This window comes from Notolabrus celidotus, chromosome 4 (genome assembly GCF_009762535.1).
Source record: "Notolabrus celidotus isolate fNotCel1 chromosome 4, fNotCel1.pri, whole genome shotgun sequence".
Classification (NCBI taxonomy): Eukaryota; Metazoa; Chordata; class Actinopteri; order Labriformes; family Labridae; genus Notolabrus; species Notolabrus celidotus.
The window spans coordinates 11,170,905-11,192,935 of record NC_048275.1 but is presented as its reverse complement, the minus strand read 5'-3'; the positions used below and the strand labels follow the sequence as shown (position 1 = coordinate 11,192,935).

The following is a 22,031-nucleotide window of genomic DNA, read 5'->3' as shown; positions in this document are numbered from 1 at the left end:
TCTATACATTAAATATTGATGAGTGGAAATTGAGTGATACATTATCAATATATTTTGTCACATGTATCAGAGGTACTGAGGATTTAACTTCAGGTAGGCTCAGTGTGATTTAAACATTCCACATTATTACATTTCTGTTACCTGTCACATTTTTTTTATCAACAGACCACCCTGTAATTCTCAGAACGACCACTAGGTGGCAAAGTTGTTCCATTTAGTTCTGCTTCAAAGTCATAAAAGTCCCACATCTCATCGATTCCACAATATTCCAGGTGAAAACAGACTTTGTGAGTTGTGTGATTTGAATAAAGTGGAAACAGAGCCCCCTTTTCTTTTGCACTGTACAAACTATGATGACCTCAGAGAGTTATTGTTTCATGAAATTGCCTGTAAAAAGCCTGAAATATTTGAGTGGAAAGATGAGCAAAAACTGGTTGTGTAAGTGGTTGTTTAATTCTGACGTGTTTAAACTTGCTAGTTCTGACTCAAAGGCGTGGAAAAGAAGACAAGATAGTCTTTTTAAGTAGTGTGCATTTTTATTTTTTGTTTTATTATGTTATTACATGCTGGGCATATGATTATATGCATGTCACAATAATCAAATAAAAACTTGAAACTTCTTATACTGCAACTTCAGAGTTGTATCCTTAACAGAGGAATCTATTCAAACTTAGTTATAATTAAGTATATTTAAATTGCATGCTATCCTTGCGTGTCCTATAATTGGTGGTTAATACTTTGGTAAAGAGATTTAGAGACATGAATGAATCCATCTTGGAATGTATGGAACATTGTCTGTCTTATCACAATTCTTTCCAGGTCTTGGGTTATTTAAAAATGATTGATTCAAATTTGACCAAAATCTGCATTTGACTTGTTTTAAAATATGTTTGATATATTAAATAATCATAATCATAATCATAAATGTTCTCCCCTCTCAGCTGGATTGAGCTTGTACATAAGTGATCTCACAGTAAGGGCTTGCCTTAAGAGTTTGAAGATGAGCTCTCAACACAGAATTGTTTCTTAGTGCTGCTGTTGAAGATGTCATATTGGCCTAGTGGTTCACTTACTATGCATTAATAAGATAAGAGGCCATAGATCATCTCAAGTCCAGGATATAAGGAGGAGGAGATAGTCTGCTGGGACCGCAGGAAGGAGGGGTGTTAACTGGCACAAAAACATTCAAACACAGCAGAACTTAACCAAGTTATCTTCCCATCTTGTCTTTATAATGTGGATTTTGGACTTTGTTTTGCTTAGACAGTGTAAAATAATTCCTGTGGTTTGTATAGATTGTGCACTCTCTGAGCGGAGTGAATGAAATGAGGTGTTATGGTGATCTCGAGTTTCCCGCTAACATACCTCTCCCTTGGTGTATTAGAGTAGCATTAGTTTCAGGGAAGAGAAATGATCCTGATACGCTGTCTGCTTGGTTTTCCTTTAAGGAACGTCTGTGGACCACAGCCAATCAACCATAACTAGATCAGAAGCAGGAGATTTTCTTCTTGTAAGCAGAAATTAACACTTCATTCTCCTTTGTCGGCAGAAATTCAACACTCTGGACTTTGAAGGCTCTTGAATGCCCCGGTAATAAAGAAGGAAATTCAATTATGTCTTATTAGTGCCGCACCAAAACACAATTAGGTTGTTTTCTGGGGGAAAAAACGTGCTCCTTTCACCTCCAAGTACCCTCTCTCTTCCACCTCCCAGAATTCAAAAATACAGAAATTCAAGGCCTTGTTTCTTAGCAGAGCATGTAAGAAGTACATTTGCGAGAGTCTGAGGGCCCCTGTTCTTACTGTAACTGTAACACTGAGGACATCTGGACTACAGTAAGGGCTCAGGGGGGAAACAAATGTAACTTCTGTAAAGAAAATTGTATTTGGTATTATTATTAATTTATCTTACAAGAATTAGAAATAGAAACCACAGTCTGAACTTGGCTTCTTTGAAATGTGCTTCTTATATTCACATTGACTTGGTGGATATTTGCATGGATTCAAATTTGTTTCTCGGGCAATGTGAAATGATGATGATCATCTATGTGAGATATTTCTTAGATATAATGAGCTAAGCTCTTAACCAAAATCAATACTTGAAATATAATTAACAGTGAAGAGACTTGGAGGTAGGCATTCATACACTGATACAAATCAGGTCATAAAATGATAATGTGATAAGAATATTCTTGTGCCAGGAAAATGCTGTTCTGTCATAAATATGACAACAAAAATGCGTTTTTATCAATTGATATGGCAGAACTTACTCAACCTAAAACCTCAATTCCAAAAAAAGTTGGGTTGCTGTTTAAACTATAGAAAAACAAACAGAATTTGATGGTTTGCAATCATTTTAACTTTATATTTAATAATAAATCAAATATGAACTTTAAACATTTCCATTGATTTATGAAAATATTTGCTCATTTAAATGGGCCTATTTGATGCCAGCAACACATCAGTGAACACTGCATTGTTTTAACGTGGAACTTTCTTTCTGCAGGGGAATCCTGTGGAAGTTGAAGAATAAATTATATTATTAATGTTATTTTAATAAAATGAACAATAGATTCCTTATAAAATCAAACAGCTAGTTTCCCTCCCTTTCTTAAACAAATACTCAAAAAAATCCTCAAATATTTGTAAAAATTGTTATTTAATGTCTTGCGGTGCCAATCAGCTCAATATTAAAGAAACCTTGTGTGTCACTGATTAAAGTAATAAATAATGGGAGTGGGATTTACAAAGTATAAGTCAGTGGGCTAATAATCACTAGTGGAAGTTTACTTACGTACATCCTTTCCCAGAGCTTGATTTTATCTTCAGCTCAGCAGTCTCCTCATTATTCAGCTGATCAAAGCAGAACCGATTAAAAGGCTGTGACCTTTCAAGGTAGCTAGGATCAATAGCCCATAACACATCTTACACTGTTTCCTGTGTTCACTCAGATAACTGAATACTGTATTTACTAATGGAAAAATTACATTTCTTTAGAAAGGATGAAGCTTTCTCATTTCAGTTTTCTATTCTTGGGTTACTTGGTGTAAACCAAGTTTGAGATTCATGCAACAATGTCGGCGACAAGCTGCAGTTCAAAACTCTGCAAATGAGCAGTGGTGGAAAGTAAAAGAGTAAATTTACTTTACTGTACTTCAGTTTGAGTATCTGTACTTGAGTATTATTTTGGGGGAACTTATTACTTTTACTCCACTACATTCAGAAGACAATTATTGTACTTTTTACTCCACTACATTTCTATCAGTGCTCTAGTTACTCACTACTTTTGCTTTAAAGTCAGCTCATGAATTTCCTTCTCTTTTCTGAAATCTGATCCCTAAGACAATAAAATGTGTTTGTGCAGTTATGTTTGTCTCAGTGGTTTAGCCGTACCTGTATGTCATGCGCTTCCACGGACGCGAATGTGGAGCAAACACAGAGCAAATTTCACTCAGATCAGGCAGTTCATTTAGAGGTGGTAATGATGGCTATAATTTTCCACCTTAGCACCCATGGCCATTTTTGAAATGAAGAATGATGTGTATCGTGTGAAATGTTCTCCCTGTTTCCCACTCTGCCCAGACAGACACAAAGTCACTGTCCAACCTGAGAAAGCGTGTCAAGCTACGTAACATTTGTTTCATTCCAGATGAACATTTCAGACCAAGTTGTCTGTGCTTTGAGAAACTTAGTTGCTGTTTTATGGTATAGTTTTTAGAGATTTCAAGTAATGTTTCCCAGATAAACATAATGTAACAGAATGTACTTCTATGTATTATTGACTGCATTTATGTATTGTGAAAATACAATGTTTTAAGATTTTTTAAGAAGTGCTTTGAATACTTCAAGGCACTATGAGGAGTTTTTCACCAGCTGAGAAACAGACTAAAACCAACACTGATGCCTCTTTATGACCTTCAAAAGCAAACATAACCATAAACAACAACACTGATACCTTCTCTGTTGTCATTTTTAATGCCTTAAACAACTCAGGTGGGTGTCAGACCACATGATTGACATTTGGCTTTAGAAACTCCCTTTTTCGGCTGTTTTCGTGGCAAATGATCAAATTGAGTGATAAATCTGGCTGTTAAAAGACAGCAGGGTGAGGTTTTTGTTGAAAACACTTTTGCATGTAGAGAACAAAAGATAAGAGGTATCACTTTGTCCACAATGGTGCGCCAAAATTGATATAAATAAAAAGTTCCTCACAGCAGCTTTAAGTATTTTTTAAAATCAGGTACTTCAGTACTTTAACTCAAGTAATAATTTGACAGAACAACTTTCACTTGTATTGGAGTAATATTGGACGCTGAGTATCTATACTTTGACTTAAAGCTCCTGTGAGGAACTTCCTGTTTGTGTTGACTTTGGCGCCCCCCTGTGGACTAAGTGATCTTGCTTATTTTGTCCTGTACATGTGTAAATTATGTTATCTCCTCCTGCGTTCAACTAACAGTCAACTATTTCACTCATTAAGAATATTTACTGCAGATAAAGGGTTTTTATTGACGTGCTGTCCATCACTTCATCTGACACCTACCCTCTCACAGCGATTTCAGGCTTTAAAATAACAAAACAGAAATGATCAATACCTTTTCTAACAATCTTGTTTTGCTTTTCTAGATCATAAAGAGGCATCAATGTTCATTTCAGAACATTTCATGACCACTCAAAAACTCCTCACAGGAGCTTTAAGTAATGAAGCTGTGTACTTTGTCCACCACTGCAAATGAGACCACAGATAGCAGTAAAGGTCAACTTCAGGGATGTTAGGCCTTACTAATCCTGAATAGGTTTACTTAACTCCAGCCGTGACCTCAGTTTGCCTTCTGATGGCTTTCACAGATGCACATGAAGCTGTGAGCAACAACCCTCATATATTAGTGCCACATGTCAGAGTTTGAGTCTTCACCAAACTCCAATGAGGAGTGGCGTGTCTGTCAACCAATAGCGGAAGTAGGTCTGAGATTACTTCCTTGTCGTGGCCTGCGCTGGAGCTCTGTGGTTATTTGTTTGCCGCGGCCTCCCTTGCTCCGCTCCGGCAGGGACGCATTAGGGCGAGGAGGGAATGCAGTAGCTGGCACAACACTGTGAAACAACCCCATGGGAATGTAAAAACTTAAGGACTGGAAAGCCCTCACTTGGACGCCGTGTCTGCGAGCCTTAAAGACTTGAACATCTCCCCTGGTTTCTCATGGAAGCAGATGGATTTGTGAGGAGGCGTCGGATGACAGCGGAGACTACAGGCAATGATCCCGGGGTTGCTGGTGCCTCTGCCGGGGCAGAAGTTCGATGGCTGGGGGGCAGATTCTGGGGAGTTTCGGAAAGTATCGTGGGGAGACTGACACCCAGGATCGGAGGAGAAACGGAGCTACAGACAGTTGATTTTACCCGTAGTGCACAAGATGCACAAACAGAGGACTCTGAACCAGACTATGAGGGGTTACCTCAGGGAGCTTCCACAGGCACCCACATGTTAGCTGGAGCCGTCGCCGGGATCATGGAGCACTGCCTCATGTTCCCCATCGACTGTGTCAAGGTAGCTTACAGGCTAACAGACCCATGACTTTGTGTGTCTGTTTATTGCTTTCACAGTCTTTTCTGTGTGTGCTCTGAAGGATTCTTCTTGTAGGTTTCGTTTTGATAGCATTAGCTTGTTTTGCTAACATAAACACGCTGCAGAACTGAAGCTCAGGACAAGGTCAGTCGGCTCAGTGAACGCCAGCGTTTACAACACCACTAGCTTACTTGTTAGCATGCTAATATAAGTCAAGCGCAACATGCGTTAGCCACTGCGGCTAACGGTGTTATGACAACCTTAAGCAGGGTCAAATACCAAAAACCAGAAACCAGAGCCCTTTGGTCACTTTACGCAAAATGACCTGACATAATGGAGTCTGTTATCAGTGAAGGGCTGCATTGACATGATGTTGCGTAGCTGTTGCGTACTTTGAGAGTGAAACTAAACCGGATATGAAGAAGTTGATAAAATATTTCATGTGACATTTGCTGATACGAGGAACAAGTTATTACTTAAAACCAAATAAACAGTACTGTGCAAAAACAATGCAGTACAATTCAAACAACTTTATTATTTACCATTTGAGCAGCTTGGATATAAATAAAACAGCCTCGCACATATAATATCTATCAATCAATCAATCAATCAATCAATCAAGCTTTATTTATATAGCACCTTTCATACAAATCAAATGCAACTGTAACATTGTATATATCTAAATTGTATTCTAGCCTTATTTATCTATTTTTATTTTTACTTATTTTATTTTATTTTTATTTTTTACTTATTTTTACTTATTGAAACTTCTTTCTTGATTGTACTTATGTCTGGGTTGCTGTAACAGCTGAATTTCCCCCCCGGGGATCAATAAAGTAATATCTCATCTTATCTTAAAATAATAATAATAAAAATTGAAAGAACATAAAATGAAATAGAGACTAATGCACACCAACAATACAATATGTGTAATTAAATTAAGTTAAAGCATCAAAATTAAGAATACAAATAGTTCAAATAAATAGATTTAAAAAGGGTAAGGATAAGAGTTGAAAATAAAACTAAGGCTAAAAATATCAATACAACTAAGTACATAAATAAAATAAATGAATGAATGAATAAATAAATAAAAATAAGATAACAGTTCAAATTACTAAAATAATAAAGCAACATTTAAATCAATATTACAGTAAAAGGGAAGTAATACAATTGAGTTTAGATGTGTGATAAAATCTCAAATTTACTAGATACAAACAATATAAAACTTAGTCTAGTTAAAGGGACAGAGGGATCAGCCCATAAAGAGATTTTGAACCTAGATTTTGGTCTAAATGCAGAAAGAACCTTTGAAAGAATTTAGTTAGTATGTTGTGATAGCAACAGAAGAATTATACTTATAGCAACATACCAGAAGAAGCTACAATACTTGCTTTTTGGAGGATCAGATTTCTTTCTTTTTTCGTGCCAATAATCTTCTGAAAAATTTTTTTACATTACTGTTCAGACTGTCTGTCTTTTACATTGAAGCTGTGAAATCAGCAGGTAAGATAAAAAATAAAGGACACTCAATCAAAACGTAAAGAGGATCACAAGAATGGCAGAATTTAGCTTCCTCACACTCAGAATTCTCCGTTGCCTCATCTTCGCAAACGATGAAGTGGTTGATAAACTCTTCAAACTTCAGAATTGTCAGGCTTGAGTACTACAAAACACAGAAACCGACACACTGCAGTGTTAATGATTCAGCCACTGTTTTCCTAACACAATGAAGTCGTTTTCTGCAGGCCGGCCTGCTGCTTCACACACCATAACTAAGTGTTTGCAAAGGTCTTTTAATCACATGTGAGTCATGCAACCTAACTGGGCTCCAACCATGTGGTTGTTTGTTATCTTAACGTTTGTGTAACTCTGTTTTCTGAAAAATAAGGCCTGATCCACTGCCAGTCCAGCTAGTTGTGGCTATGCTCATGTGATCTCTGTCTTGCACAGGCACAAGGTTAAACGAAGGGGCAAGTAGGTGGCAATGAGCATTAAACAGTCAGCTGTTCTAGTCGGACTGAAAAGCTGTTGGTATGCTGATGCTTCCTCCATGTCTACACTACATGTAGACCATCTCTGGTAAAGGCTGGCCCTAAACCTGGAGAAGACAAATGTTTACAAAGAGCTTTCTTATGTGCGCTACCGGATATCTGCAGCATTTCGAGCAAGGCGCAGGATACTCTGTGCAGCGTGACTCAGCAAGATGAAATGTACTGCATGAAGAAACCAAAAGTTGTTTTTACATGTTCCCTTTTTAAGGTCTTGTTTTAGAGGTTTCCTGAAATATCCCCAAAGACTTTCTCTTCCTGTACGATAAGTGCTTCACTTAAGACACTTTGGTGTAATTATAGTTTTAGAGTAAGCTACCATGCTGCATCCTAAATCCCAGTAATTTGTCGTGGGTTTAGGAGAGCGTGTTGTATTTGTAGATCTGTTATAGTGTAAACAGATCAGTCCAGGTGAATAGAATTTCACAGAAATATCTCTATTTTTCTCTCCGAGTTGTTCATGCAATGTTTACATTCAGTACAAAGGTCACTGTTTTCTAGCTGCGCAAACATAGTAAAGATAAACATACCAGACCTTTAGCTGTCACATGCAAGATATCCATGCATCCATGTCCGGGCTTATATATATGGGGCATTGAATGAATGAGGAAGCCAGTATTTAGACAACAGTCTTTCCTCACTATTTGCTCTGCACAATAGGTTTGTGTGCCAGGCGTGAAGTAACTTCATGCAAACACTCGTACCTATGGTCGCCAGCTCTCTTTAGGTCTTGCATTCCACAGCTGCAGTAAAGAGTGACATGAGGCCATGTTTATGCTTAGCTGGAGCACTACACGAACATACACAGCAGGGCGTACATTTGTCCATTCAGCTGGAAGTTTGGTATTCAGGGATTATGTCGCTGCCAGTTCCTCAGAGACCTAAAGACTCACCCAGTACGTCCCCAGAAAACCTCACTCTTAATACCAAATAACAGGTGATCGAAAAAACGGTGATCCATTGGGCTTCTCCTCTAAATAATGGTTGTATAATCCCTCATTAATCTCAGCATGCATGTGTGTATAAAGGAAGAGAGAGGTGGACTTCAGGGTCAGTGGGAAAAGAGGCTTGAGGGAAGTGAGTGTATGTCCCCTTATGACCTTGCAGCTTGTAACTCCATGCTTCCTTCTATTCAATTATGCATGTACACCCAACACAATGTTCAACACCTCATTTCCCTTATTTGACCCCTAAATCACTCAGTGGGACTATTTTCATTGCTGTGCTATTCTATGCTGTATTAGGCGGACATGTGGTCACCTTTAAATTATGCATTACATTCTATTTTTATATCAAATTCAAGACATTACATAATGTAATACTTGGAGCCATGGTTGGTGGCAAGGGGACAAATTGTTGACTCTGAACTTTGCTGCTATCAACCTTTTCCTCTCTTCCAGACAAGAATGCAGAGCCTCCAGCCCGACCCCGCAGCCCGCTACAGGAACGTCATGGATGCCCTTCGCCGAATTGTCGCCACAGAGGGAGTCTGGAGGCCAATGAGAGGGCTGAATGCAACAGCAGTTGGGGCAGGACCTGCTCATGCCCTCTATTTTGCCTGCTATGAGAAACTCAAAAAGACTCTAAGTGATGTCATTCACCCAGGGGCTAACAGTCATTTGGCTAATGGTACCATAAAACATGCATATACACACACTAACCCTAAAATGTGCTCTAGATTCACTGATCATGAATGTATCTTCCCTTTTGAGATCATCGAGAAATAGACTGGTTTGTAGGACTTGTCCATTTCAAACTCTAAAGGCCGAGCATTATGAAGCTGCTGACTCAGCCCGATCAGACTACAATGGCGACAGGCCCTGACCAGTCCTAAAAAAACTGGCAAGTCATCAAATTTGACTCAGCCTTTTCACAGCCAGAGTCGGCTGCCGATCTGGGATAGTTAAACACTTTCTCTCAGAGTCAAGTTGAGAAAAGTCACTCCACTAAAGAGAAACCAAAGATTCAGTTTGCCCTAAATGTCATCCTTTGACTTATTCCTTGTTCTCCCTACTCTCTCTATCTCTCCCTTCTCTTCCAGTTTAGTGGGAGGCTCGGTAAGTCCTCTTTCTGTCGTCCCATGTGCTCTCTCCTCTCTCTTGCGAGCTTGTGTTGGTTTTAGGCATAGACCTGCCTTATCCACTAGGTGTCTCTCTTTGCCCAGGGTTGGTCTTCTGATTTCAGTCAGACATGATCTGTAGTTAGGTCATCTATGCGATTTGCCATATAAGCACTAATTCTGCTGCTGTGATGTCCTGTTTTGAGCTGACATATTTTAATAATAAGGCAGGGAAGGCTATGGCATCAAAAAGTCTCATAATGTTGCAAATGGAGATGCTTTGTCTTTCTCATTCTACACATCCATGTGCAGTCTCTCCTGTTTTCCTTGTCTATTAATGATTACATTGATGTGTAGTAATTTCTGAGGTGTGTTTGTTACAGGTACAGCTGGGTGTGTGGCCACACTGCTTCACGATGCAGCCATGAATCCAGCTGAAGGTGAGAGCAACATAAATAACCTCTGCCTTTAAATCAAAGAGAATTCTCTTCTCTTGATATTGAAGTTTCAGTGAAGAATCCTACAGGTGCCATGCCTTGACCAACCCTCTTCACATGTTGGCCTTCAGCCTGCAGTCTCACATACTGACTTAGACAGCTGCCTCCAGTCCACCTGCCCAAACCAGTCGGTAGAAGGACACTGGTCAGAGTCCTCTTGTGCAGCTGTTGGATGGTGTGCAGCTGTCAGAGCAAACACTTCAAATATGACACCAGATCTTCCTGTAAGGATTCAAATGTGTTTTTAAGAGCTCAGTTATTAAACTATGATTTTCTCTTTCCATCTTTGTCCCCTCCGTGCTGCCATCTCTGGACACACTTGGCCTCCCATCGATGCATCTACCCATCTGCCTGTAGTTGTGAAGCAGCGTATGCAGATGTATAACTCACCCTACCGCGGCGTAATGGACTGTGTACGCGCCGTGTGGCAGAAGGAGGGCGCTGCTGCCTTCTACCGCAGCTACACCACCCAGCTCACCATGAACGTGCCCTTCCAGGCGCTCCACTTCATGACCTATGAGTACCTTCAGGAGCTGCTCAACCCCCAAAGACAATACAACCCCTCATCCCACATGCTGTCCGGAGCTTTGGCTGGAGCCATCGCGGCTGCAGCCACCACACCTCTGGATGTATGCAAGACCCTGCTCAACACCCAGGAGTCTCTATCTCTCGGTGCCCAGTCTGCCAGCCAGGGTCAAGGAGCCCACAGACAGATCTCAGGCCTGGCCCACGCCTTCCGGACAGTATATAGGCTGGGCGGCCTGCAGGGCTTCTTCAAGGGGGCCCAGGCGAGGGTCATCTACCAGATGCCCTCTACAGCCATCAGCTGGTCGGTCTATGAGTTCTTCAAGTATGGCCTCACCAAGCACCAGCACGAGAAGAGGAGAGCGCAGCACATGGAGGCTTAGAGATGTTTCCTCGGTTTAATCTCCTCTAATTTTTGCTCCGCCCTCTCTGTGGGGAGAAGTCGTTACGCACATAGAATCTGACTAAAATCCACTGCAGTTGTCCCATCTCTGTCAGACTTAACTAACAAGAAAGACATCTTCAAAGTCAGTTTAAGTAGTTTTATTTCTGCTACATTACTTCAAGACTAGGTATGGTTTGAGTCATGTTAAGAAAACATTCACACAGTACTAACTAGTTAATCTGGAGTTTATTTCCATTAAAGTGACCACTACGTTTGTTCAAGCTGAGGACAAATGTGAAGAACGCACAAGTTTTTGAGTTGTGAGGGTAGACAGCAGAGGGCAGTAGTGTTACTCATTTAACTGTAGTTTCAGAAGCTTTGCTGTCCTTGAACCAGGTTTTTCATTTCAACCCATTCAAACCTTGAGTTTGTTTGAATATTATAACTGAGTCCTGATTCAATCTCTGTCCTGAGATAAAGAATCCTAAATAAGACAGGTCAATTTTGTTTTCCAGTTTGTTTTCCAGACACTCTGGCATCCAGTCCTCAATCAGAAGTGTCTGTTTTGACCCACAGTTACTTGATTCCTCTTTGGGAACATACCAGATAGCTTTTAGAAATATGGAATTGTGCCAACATGGCAGCTCAGAGAATTAGGAGCCAAATTTAAGAAGGCAAGTCTAGATCTTAATTAATTGACCTGTGTAATTTTTCATAAAGATTTTTCGTATTTAAAGATTTCAAATTAGAAGTTCTCAAATGTTTTGCTTTTGGCAGTTTAATAAATTCAAAGGATTTTTTTTTCCCCTCCATTTGAAGCATTCATTATCTACACTGTTACTTATGATCAACAGGACTGAAATTATCAAAGTATCAAGAGTGCATTTAACTTATCTTTAATAATAATGATTCTTTCAATAGTATTTTATTTCCAGTGATTATGTTTCTTTTTTTTTTTTTGCCCCGCCTCCACATTATTGTCTGAAATCTCCCCTTTGATCATCCAAATACTCACCATTAATGCCTTGTGTACATGCAGAGCAGACCATGGCAGCATTATAACGGCCCTCTCTGTACATTAGCTGCAGTTATCAGCCAATAATAAGCTTGTGAACAAAAGTTTCAGTGTCTGCATTTGACAGTCAAAGTTGTGTACAAGGTTCTGTGCCCCCAAAAATGGATTCAACTCAACATTTCAAGGGGTTCAGTACCCCACAAGTTATGTTATCCCTGCCCCCAAGTGAGACCACATAAATGGAAGCTGTCATTCTTACTGATTGATGTCTGATTGTTTCTGACACTGAATTGCACTCATTGAATAAAGACAGAGCGGCGGGGCTCGACTCACTGCTCATAAATGATGGGAAGCCTGCATTTGATTTCTTAAGATGTTTGTGAATGCTTTGCTGATAATGCAATGAACACTTAATAGAAGGTTATCACAGATTTGTGAATTAATGTGAAATATCGTAAGTCTTTGGAGCCTCAGAAAACAGACTGGGACAGGTTTAATGATAAAATGCTTTCAGCCACATCTGTACTGCCGAAAAACGTGTCAAGTTTATTTGTGCTTCCAGGTATTTATTTAAAGTTTGAGGTAGGTACAGTTGTTTAGTCTTGAACACAGGTGCAGGTTTCAACTTTGACCTTTAAGACTGTAAACACAATTTGAAAATTGGACACACGATCAGGCTACAAACAGCTTGGAAACTGAAGCTTTGGAATGCCTGAAATGATGCGTAATGGGCAAAGTAAAACATTGAAAGCTGATAAACTAAATTGAGCATTATATGATGAAGAGCTATATAGTCACATTATGTCGGAGTGTATGAAGAGCAGTGTTGATATTGTAAGTTGAAACGTAAAATGTATTATTTGTACAGCACCTTTAAAAACATTTACAAAGTGTTTTGACAGAAAAAGCAAAGGCAGGAACTCAGGGAGATAACTGAATAAACATTCAACAGTCATTCCAGTTCAATGAAACCATGAGATCTTCAGCCAGCGAGCTTTTCTAATCTTCAGTGAGCATATCTTCAGTCCAAAACTGAAAGAGGATCCAAGAGATTGCCTTTCAAACACTTGAATTCTTGAAACAGTGAGGCCCATCCTTCACCCAGAGTTTTATGTCCTACCCTTTGGTTGAAGAATAAGAGTCCTTCAGAACAGAACAAAACGCCTTGAACATTAATTGCTGCCAGTGTCCATTAAGAGTCTTAATTACAGGTAATGAAGTATGTACCAAGAAGTTGTGTAATGTGTCATTATGTTGCTGCAGTGTACCTATGATTGTCTGGTGTGTCATCATGGGTGTGTGATTTTTATCCTCTGTGAATCTTCTGGTAGAGTCTTAAATGACTTTCCCTACAGAGACATTCAAGTAAGTCTTTTTCATATGATTGCTGCAACATCATGTTCGGGAAAAAGTCGTCAAATGTCCCCGTATGTGTGTAGAAGGGAATATGATAAATTAAATGTATAAACTAGTGTTTGTTTACCTCCTTTAGCAGTTACTGAAGAGACACCAAAAAGCTATGTTTTAATTATAGGTCTGCGTTTATGATATAAATACATATTGATCAAGGTAAGGCAGAGTTTGTTTTTGCCTGAATGGATAAAATGATCAATTGGCAACATTTCTCTTAGGCCGGTTCACAAAACAAACACCAAATATTTGAAATCTGCTGACATCAGTTTCAGAGATGAAGATTGTCACAAACTGAAGCTCCCCAACATCTCAGACTCCAAATATGCATACACAGATTCATACAGACACACACACTTTAGCCCTTCCTTTGGCACAGACACCTGTTCAAATATAGTGTTGAGGAACTTTCTTTTTCTTTCCATCTCTGTGTACATAAAGACTGTTTGTTGGCCTGCCCACGTTTAGGATGTGCCTCTCCAATTCTTTCATTTTTGCTTTTAGTTGCTTTGTCCTCCTGTCTGTGTGGGAGAGAGTGAATGAGCAGCCTGTCTGCTCCACATCTCAGCAGTCTGAGATGAGTAAACTATTTAGTCTGGTCATTTACCCCTCTGTATCACTCTGTTTTTGTGTGTGTGTGAGAGAGTGCAAGATAAGGAAAGAAGGGAATCATGTAAGGATAAAAACAAGCAGTCTGGCTTTTGCTCCTGGCAAGGGAATGGCATTGAAGTGGTTTCTTATCACCAGACATTCACAGTCTTGTTAAATGATGTTAAGTAGGCTAAACAAGCAAACACATTTGATTATAGAATTTCAGCTATTACCTTTGGAACAGTCGCCTTCGTGTGACCCAACACTTACCAAAGCTTACTCATGAATTAAACTGTTACAAAAGTTCCCAAACTTTGCAAGTCCCATTGCTGTTGTATCATGCTGTGGCATGTTTTGTGCATATGTCACATAGGCTATTTACCATGGATGTTTCCATTGAAGTGCCTACTCCAGATAGGTTTGGTGTAAGTCATTTTAGGAAATGAGCCAGCTTTTATCAATGTTAACAGTAACTGCGTTTTTTCCACACCTAGGCCTGTAACATGTATTCTGTTTATGCTTTGGTGAACAGTTTTGACTGACAAGCTTTCTAGAGGCTTACAAAAGATGATAAGAGTTGTGAGATTCACCAAAAGCTAACTAAGAATTACTGGTAGCATGTTTCTATCAATTTTACCCAAGGACAGTATATTAGGCTACATGAAATAAATCCCATGTTAGAATAAGAATAAAGATGATCCAAAATAGTAATATAATATTGTGCTATATTTTAATTTCAACTGTGCCAAGCTCCCTGCAGTCTTCTGGGATTTAGTTAAATGCTGTAACCATAGACTGTATAAAATAACATGGCTGTAACATACTACCATTTCCTTGACACATATTTTGGCCAATTAAAAGTCTAAGATCTCAGTGTAGGCGGGACTTACGTTATGCGTCACGTATCAAAATGTTCACGTGCGATGCGCGCTCCACAGGTGGACGGAATTCTTCCGAATTGGCGGGGAATTCAAAACAGGAAGCTGTTACCTGTGTGTCAGAGGAAATGTACATACACACGTGTTCACAACTTTACCATTGGAGAAGAAACAAGTCAACAATAAGTCTGGATTTTACTAGTTTAGATGAAGCTAAAGTAGGAAGATGCGAGACACTCAAGGTAAGATGACAGGTTATTTAAAGCCCGCTGTGGCCTTTGATTAACAGCCTACTGATTAACATTGTTTTCAATGTTTCAGTTTAGGCCTTGTTTCGTTGCTCGTCTGGTTTTGATGAATCTGTCCTGCTCCTTCTGATTGTTTTGTCCTTTGTCTATGACTTTCAAAGCTTACTGTAAGACCTGCTGAGTTAAGAACCAGTGACAGTATTCAGGTTCAGGTATTAAATATTGATTTGAAATTGAAATAGTCTATTTTTGCAAAATGTATTGTCTTGCTCTTTGGTAGACTATCAGATCTCATGTCACTCCGACCCTCATATCTTTGCACTGGCTTCCAGTTAAATGTAGGATCCAGTTTAAAATTATTGTATTGTGTACAGAGCGCTCAATGGTCAGGCTCCAGTATACATTAGGGAGCTGCTGAAGCCTTATAACTCCAACAGGACTCTGAGGTACTCTGATCAGGGTTTATTGGTTGTGCCTTGTACCAGGTTAAAAGCTAAGGGTACTGTGCTTTCCAGGTTGTTGGTCCTAAACTCTGGAACAGTCTCCCTCTGGAACTCAGAACTGTGGACACTGTTGACAGTTTAAAAACCAGTTGAAGACCTATCTGTTTAGACTTGCCTTTGTTTAATCTGTCTGTTTTCATGTCATGTTTTTGTATTTAATTGCAATCTCTGTTTTGCCTTTTAACGTTTTCATTTTGTTGTTGTTGTAAAGCACCTTGTGACCCCTGTTCTTGAGAGGTGCTCTATAAATAAATCTTACTTACTTACTGCTGTAGATTCTGGATTGCGTGAAAATGTTAAATTTCAGTATAAATGCTAAAAAAAACTTGCCCTCTTAGTCCTTTTACATGTCTGTGTTTTTGATTTTGCTGCCACTGGTGCACAGGCAAAACACTGAATGCAATCATACACCCAGTCATTTATTAAAACCCTTATTGGCCTCTCATCTCAATAAGAGAGACACATGCTCATAAAAACATATTTAAGATAAGTATTATTGTTAAAAAAAGAGAGAGCTGCTCCTGCAGGTTATTCACTTTTTCCATGTCTGTTACTGTTTGTGTCAATCAGGCAGATTGATCCACCTTGTCGACCACACGACTGAACACTATTGTGTTCCTCTTTCTCTATTTTATTTCTCTGGTATTCAGATGTGATGTTTTTCTTCACCATGCTATTATATTTGCATTTATTTGCTACAGCTGTTTATCCTTGCATTCACTTCTGTCACTAGCTCCTCTCTTTGTTTGTAAACTTGTATCAGTTTCATAACCTACCATTAACTTCTCAAATGTCCTTTAAACAACCACTTCAAACCTAATGTCTTTTGACGGAGCTCTCCTATGATAATAATGTCTAACATTGTGATAATGAGTGATGAGCTTGTCACAGCATTTACACCCTTCAAAGAAACCGTTTCTTTTATTGTCTTTACTTTATTCATTTTAAAGAGACATACAAACATTAAGGATAGATTTATTACTTTCATGGTGGGACACTTTAAACTGTCATCCATAATTACCCCTATGTGTTTACTGTGTGGGTGTGTGTGTATGTTGCATGTGTTTGTGTGCATATATCAGAGGCTGCTTTGACTATTTATACATCTTCAGCACTTTCTCTTAGCGACTGAATATCATTACTGTTTCAAGGCCACACTGGTCGTCTTTTTTAGAACATGACACACACATGCACACACTGCCTGCATGTTTTCTGGTAGACAAGACTTACACGTTGATGAAGTGCTTGCAGAAACACACACATGCACGCACTCCCTTGTGTATTGCTGTAAGCCGGTGTTTTGGAAACTCAAGCCTTCGTTCAAAACCCCTCACAGCAAGCACCTGTGGAGGGGTGTATTTCACACACACACACTTGCATTCACAAACACACACTCCAAGGATACTTAGGAATGTGAATGCCTAAAGGACTGAGGTCCTCTATAACAACTCTTCCTCAGTTGCTGGCCTTCTCTCACTCTTTGCATATTTATGTCTCTTTTGTTGCGTCTTTTGTCACATCTCTCTTCATTATGAAGCCTAATCATGTCTGGAACACTCCACATGAATCACAGAGTGATACAGGATTATGCCATAATATCCTCTTTATTCCATAGTCCTCGTTAGCTAATGGATGAGGTGTGATTACAGGCTCTTCGGCTAACCCACTGGGATACACACAGACACATATGGGTTGTGATCTCACGCTCCTTTGGGGTGCTGCTGGATAAAGGAGCTGTTGTTGTAATCCCTTTGGCTGCGGTTTCTCCCACTCGGGGCAGACACAGAAGGTTTGACAGGAGGAGAGGAGAGACCAGACAACGTTCTTTGGTGCATAAACTAAACAAATATAAGGATGTGATGTTATGTGCTACATATAAATAGTTGGTGTTTGAGGGCATTACAAGAAAACCATGGCTGAGATGCTAAATCAGATTTGTACCACTCATAATCAAAGATTGCAGCATTGTGCTCCCATAAATGATTGTGATGTCCCAATGTCATTGTTTTGCTGGCCTGCTTTTTAATGTTATATTTTTGGGCTTTTTGCCTTTATTGATAGTACAGCTGAAGAGAAACAACAAGTATGGGGAGTAGAGAGTGGGGGAAGACATGCAGCAAATGGGCGCGACAAGGACTATAGGCTCTGCATGTGGGGCGCTAGGCCACCAGCGCCACTAACAGCCTTTTTTTTAACTCTTTGTATAGGCCTAACTGTAATTGGCCACAAACAGAATTCTGATCGGATATGTGTAATCTGCTATCATGATGCTATTAATTATCGTATTTCCTTATTTCTTAAAATTTTATTTTGCTGAAGTATCATCTAGAGCAGGGGTTCCCAAAGTGTGGGTCGGGATCCTCTGGGGGGTCGGGAGACACAAATGGGGGGTCGTGAGAGGTCTTCCAGAATGATTTTTTTTTCAAGTAATCTAAAAGTAGTACATTTTACCCATTATAGTAAAAAAAGTTGACAAAAATAGTTGTTAAATTTGAAATAAAACCTTGAAAATAGAAAATGTAATGAGTTTTCTGCCTTTCTCTATTGCCAGATGACTCCTAAGTTCAGGGTTAGTGAACAGTGAATTATCAAAAGCGTCAGTAGCAGTAGATTAATTCATAATGGCACAGGAGACACAGTCTCATAAAGGTAGGCTCATTTTCTGCAGACTGATGAAATGAAGCCACATTAAATCACTTTGAGGGTCAGTGGGGGTCGCAAGTCTTTGGCTCCTATATTTTGGGGTTCACGGGCTGAAAAGTTTGTGAACCCCTGATCTAGAGGGCAGTAATTGTAGATGTGTGTGTCTGGCTTTCCTTTTGACTCCCCCCACAGGGAGGATATGTCATTGTAAAATAGAACATGTTTAATGTTTACGTTTACTCAATGCCAGTGGCCTCACTGTTCTTCTAACCAGATTGGGGAAGTCAAATCGCACCACAAAATATCGTTCCTCACCCCACAGGAAAATCTGGCAAGATAATCTTAAGGACCATCAAAAATGGGGGCTCAGTTTACTTGGGCCCAAATCACCTTGATTATCTCAGAGTGTGTACGCCTCATAAGTTTGTGCAGCAAAACCTACACAGATTCTTCTTTGAAGGTCGTTCAGGGAAAAATTGTTCAAGCTAGATTTTTTGATATCGTTCTTCATTGTTCTCTCTGATATGACTCCAAAGATGGCAGCAGCAGACTGAATTATGAGGCGCAGCAAAATGTGAGTTCTGGATGAGGGGCAGTCCATCAAAATAGCGACGATTATCACAGTTGTTTGCTAGTTGTGGCTTGAATACCTCCCATAGGGCTGTGCTGTGGAGAATTAGTATTTTTGGGAGATGAAGCTCCCGTTTCTTCTTAAGTTAGTAAGTTGTGGAAGAGAAAACACCAAGGATACGAGATGCACAAAAACCCTGCATCAACATTAAAACAGCAGGTCTGATAAAGATCAGATATATGTGATTTGAAGCTCACATAGGATAACATGGTGGGGTTGTGTGAGTGTGAGTTTGAAATGGGATCCTTCTCACTTCTTGTGCAATGAAAGGATAACATGCCAGACTTACTCTGAATGGAAAGCTCCTCAATAAATCTAAGTGTTTATAGTAAAATGCCATTGCTAATGGGCCAGAATAAGGAAAAAGGAAGACGAGGAGTAACGCTCTTACAGTTCAGTTCAGTTCAGTTCAGAGTTTACAGCAGGGGAACGCATATTTTCTAAGCTGCAACCTCATGCTTGAAAATGAAGCAGACACTGAAGTGCCGGAAACAACAGTTTGGCCTTTGAGACCCTCTCCAAAAGTGAGTCAATCCCCATTAGACTTATGTTAAAATTGTATTGCAGTTTTCTTTTTTAGTAACAGGTGAATGGGGTGTGGGATTAAACCATAGACTGTATAAAATATGGACGTAGTATTCATGATGTCACCCATCTGTTTCTGAAGCGCTGTTTTGAGGCCGATCGTTGGCGGGAGCCATATTGCTGCTGTCGAGCGATTATGACGTAAAGAGGTGGGCTTTGAGCCTCCTAGCCAACAGCTACAGTGTTCCCGCCTGTCAACCAAGTCAGCTGTGTCTCTCATTGGAAGACTCGTAATCTCAATATCTTTTAAATTGCTGCATTGGAAGAAAAAATGAACCCCTGTACAGTGTGTGCCGATCGAGAAATTAGCTATCCAGACTACACTTGTCTTTTGTACCAGGCTGTAAACATGTTTATTTCTGCTGTAAACATCGGCTTTTTTGAATTGGTGTGTATGTGGTTTCCGGTACTTCCGGAGCCAGCCTCAAGCGGATCCTTGATGAACTGCAGTTTTTAGCACTTCCGCATTGGACTCATATTTTAAGACCGGAGGTTGCATCTTGGATTAAACACAGTTCCAAAGTGGCGCCCCTCTTTGTGTTCATTCTCAATGCATACATTTGACAAGTAATACGGTTTACTTTGCAGTGTACCGTACAAAATGACCATCGTAGGAATCCCTGCTCAATTTTTTAAAGGCAATACTTGGTATTATTGCAAAAATGCAGTTTTTTATTAGTTTTAAATACTTGATGCAGTCCTTAATTAGATCACTTAATTAAGTGTCTATGAAAATAGTGATGTTGAATCTCAAATCAGATTACACATGTAGACAGAGCTGTTGTCTCCTGATGGAGAGTTTGGTGAGTAGGTTGTACGTCCTGGGTGCTCTCACTTATTTGGTCTGATCTGAAAACAACACAAAGTCATTACTTGGGAAACACTTTGTTTATCTCATTATCAAGTGAATGAATCATCCATGGGCAGATACTTTAAAGTATACTTTATAAGCAAACTTTTTTTTAGCTCTGAAAATGACCGCTGACAAATCCGTCTCCTCTCCAGCTCCTTCCTCTTCTACTATACGCTCATTTCAGGCTCCAGTACTGAACTGTAGTCTTTAAAACAACAGGACTTAAAGTCATCCTAACAAAACTGTGATTGTGTTGTTATTCCAAAAAAAGAATCTTTTTACATTTCTTCTGTCTATCAAGGAAGAAAAAGAGAAAACAAACTCTGCCACACTTCTTCTGTGATCAAAGCAAAAGGAGTGTACACATATCGCACAAACACACAGTTAATCATCCCCTGGGCCTTTGGGAGTGAAACCTTGGCAGGGTGTGATGAACTGCTGCATTGTTGTGGGTGATTGCAGGTGTCCAGACCTTTCCCTCCTCTGCCGTTCCCTCAGTCTCCAGTGTTGTGACAAGTTCCTTTAAGGGGTAAGCGAGGTCATAAAATCTTCTTACAAACACTTCAGAGAGCTGCAACTTAAGACACACACTCACACACACACAAACACCATAGATGCACTTACAGACACACTTGCAATTCACACACCCACACAGCCAAAAATGAAGTTGTCTGTCAGTGTGGTGGACAAGATTTCTTGAGCGTGCGTGTGCGTGTGACTGGTGTGTGTGCACCAAAGAAACACAGGTGCAGTCAGGGCCACTGAGGAAGAAACAGGCATCCTGCCCTTTGAACTTGATCTTGAAAAGAAAGCTGTCTTCCCCTTCTGTCAAAAAAGCTTAACTGCCATGCCTCCGAGCTCCAGTCCACACAAACTGGTCTGGTGAAGAACTGTGAGCTATTCATTTATTCACCCACAGCATTCATACTCAAAAGTTTTTATTACACACTTAAAGGATGTGAGTGACGGCTTTATTCAGCAGTGATTTATGATGAATCCACTCCCTAAAAATCTATGCTGATGTCTTAATGTTTTTAATCGTTTTTCTCTACAAAGGCAGGAGAGGTTTGATAACATGTCTAACTTTTTTATTCTCAGATGAAAACATAAGGGAGTATTTAACACTTCTACATTGTTTCTCTCAGGCTGTATCTGGTGAACTTGGTGCTTGTGATTTCCTCAGCATTGGTTCAAGGTAAGGGCATGTTTCCTCTGAGTCTCAGTCCTTTCCCTCTGGAGCTGTTCCATTACAGAGAGCAGTATCAGAAATGCCTCAGATGCAGGGTTAAATGTGGTGTTTTGGCAAGAAGTCAAGCACCTAACATAACTAAGTGTACTTGTTTTTTCCTCTCCAAAAATAATACCTCACACAGTATTGATACTCATCATACCTGCAACAAGTGACTACTGTTTTAAACTATAAAAAGAAGGACTGCACAACAGCTACCCATAACTGAAACCGAAACTGTTAGCACTCCCCCTGACTGGCTGTAGTATATGTCAAAAAGCACCTCCTTCATTAAAACAAATAGGATGTTTGCACACATTTCTATATGGCAAGGTTAAGTTACGCGTGGCTGTAGATGGCTTGTTCCAAATGT

At 39.7% G+C, this 22,031-nt stretch overlaps 2 protein-coding genes across 4 annotated transcripts in view; both read left to right on the top strand.

Annotated features, from left to right (window-relative positions):
- The first annotated feature begins 4,910 nt into the window (after positions 1-4,910).
- On the top strand, positions 4,911-12,440 carry slc25a28 (solute carrier family 25 member 28). Its single transcript, XM_034681373.1, has 4 exons — positions 4,911-5,541; positions 9,008-9,236; positions 10,050-10,106; positions 10,521-12,440. The coding sequence occupies exons 1-4, from the start codon at positions 5,197-5,199 to the stop codon at positions 11,069-11,071; spliced, it is 1,182 nt and encodes a 393-aa protein (XP_034537264.1). The 5' UTR covers positions 4,911-5,196; the 3' UTR covers positions 11,072-12,440.
- A 2,597-nt stretch (positions 12,441-15,037) lies between these two features.
- got1 (glutamic-oxaloacetic transaminase 1, soluble) overlaps positions 15,038-22,031 on the top strand; it is a 47,834-nt gene continuing 40,840 nt past the window's right edge. For 2 of the 3 annotated variants that reach the window (XM_034681705.1, XM_034681703.1), the window contains exon 1: positions 15,038-15,209. In XM_034681705.1, coding sequence (XP_034537596.1) covers positions 15,194-15,209 — 16 coding nt within the window. In that variant the 5' untranslated portion in view covers positions 15,038-15,193. Of the gene's footprint in view, positions 15,210-21,575; positions 21,626-22,031 lie in introns of all 3 variants that reach the window. The other variant, XM_034681704.1, reaches the window with a different exon arrangement.

Coding starts and splice junctions, on each gene's coding strand:
- slc25a28 (XM_034681373.1), top strand. CDS start 5,197: ATGGAAGCAGATGGATTTGTGAGGAGGCGTCGGATGACAGCGGAGACT. Junction 5,542..9,007: donor TCCCCATCGACTGTGTCAAG/GTAGCTTACAGG, acceptor CCTCTCTTCCAG/ACAAGAATGCAGAGCCTCCA. Junction 10,107..10,520: donor AGCCATGAATCCAGCTGAAG/GTGAGAGCAACA, acceptor ATCTGCCTGTAG/TTGTGAAGCAGCGTATGCAG.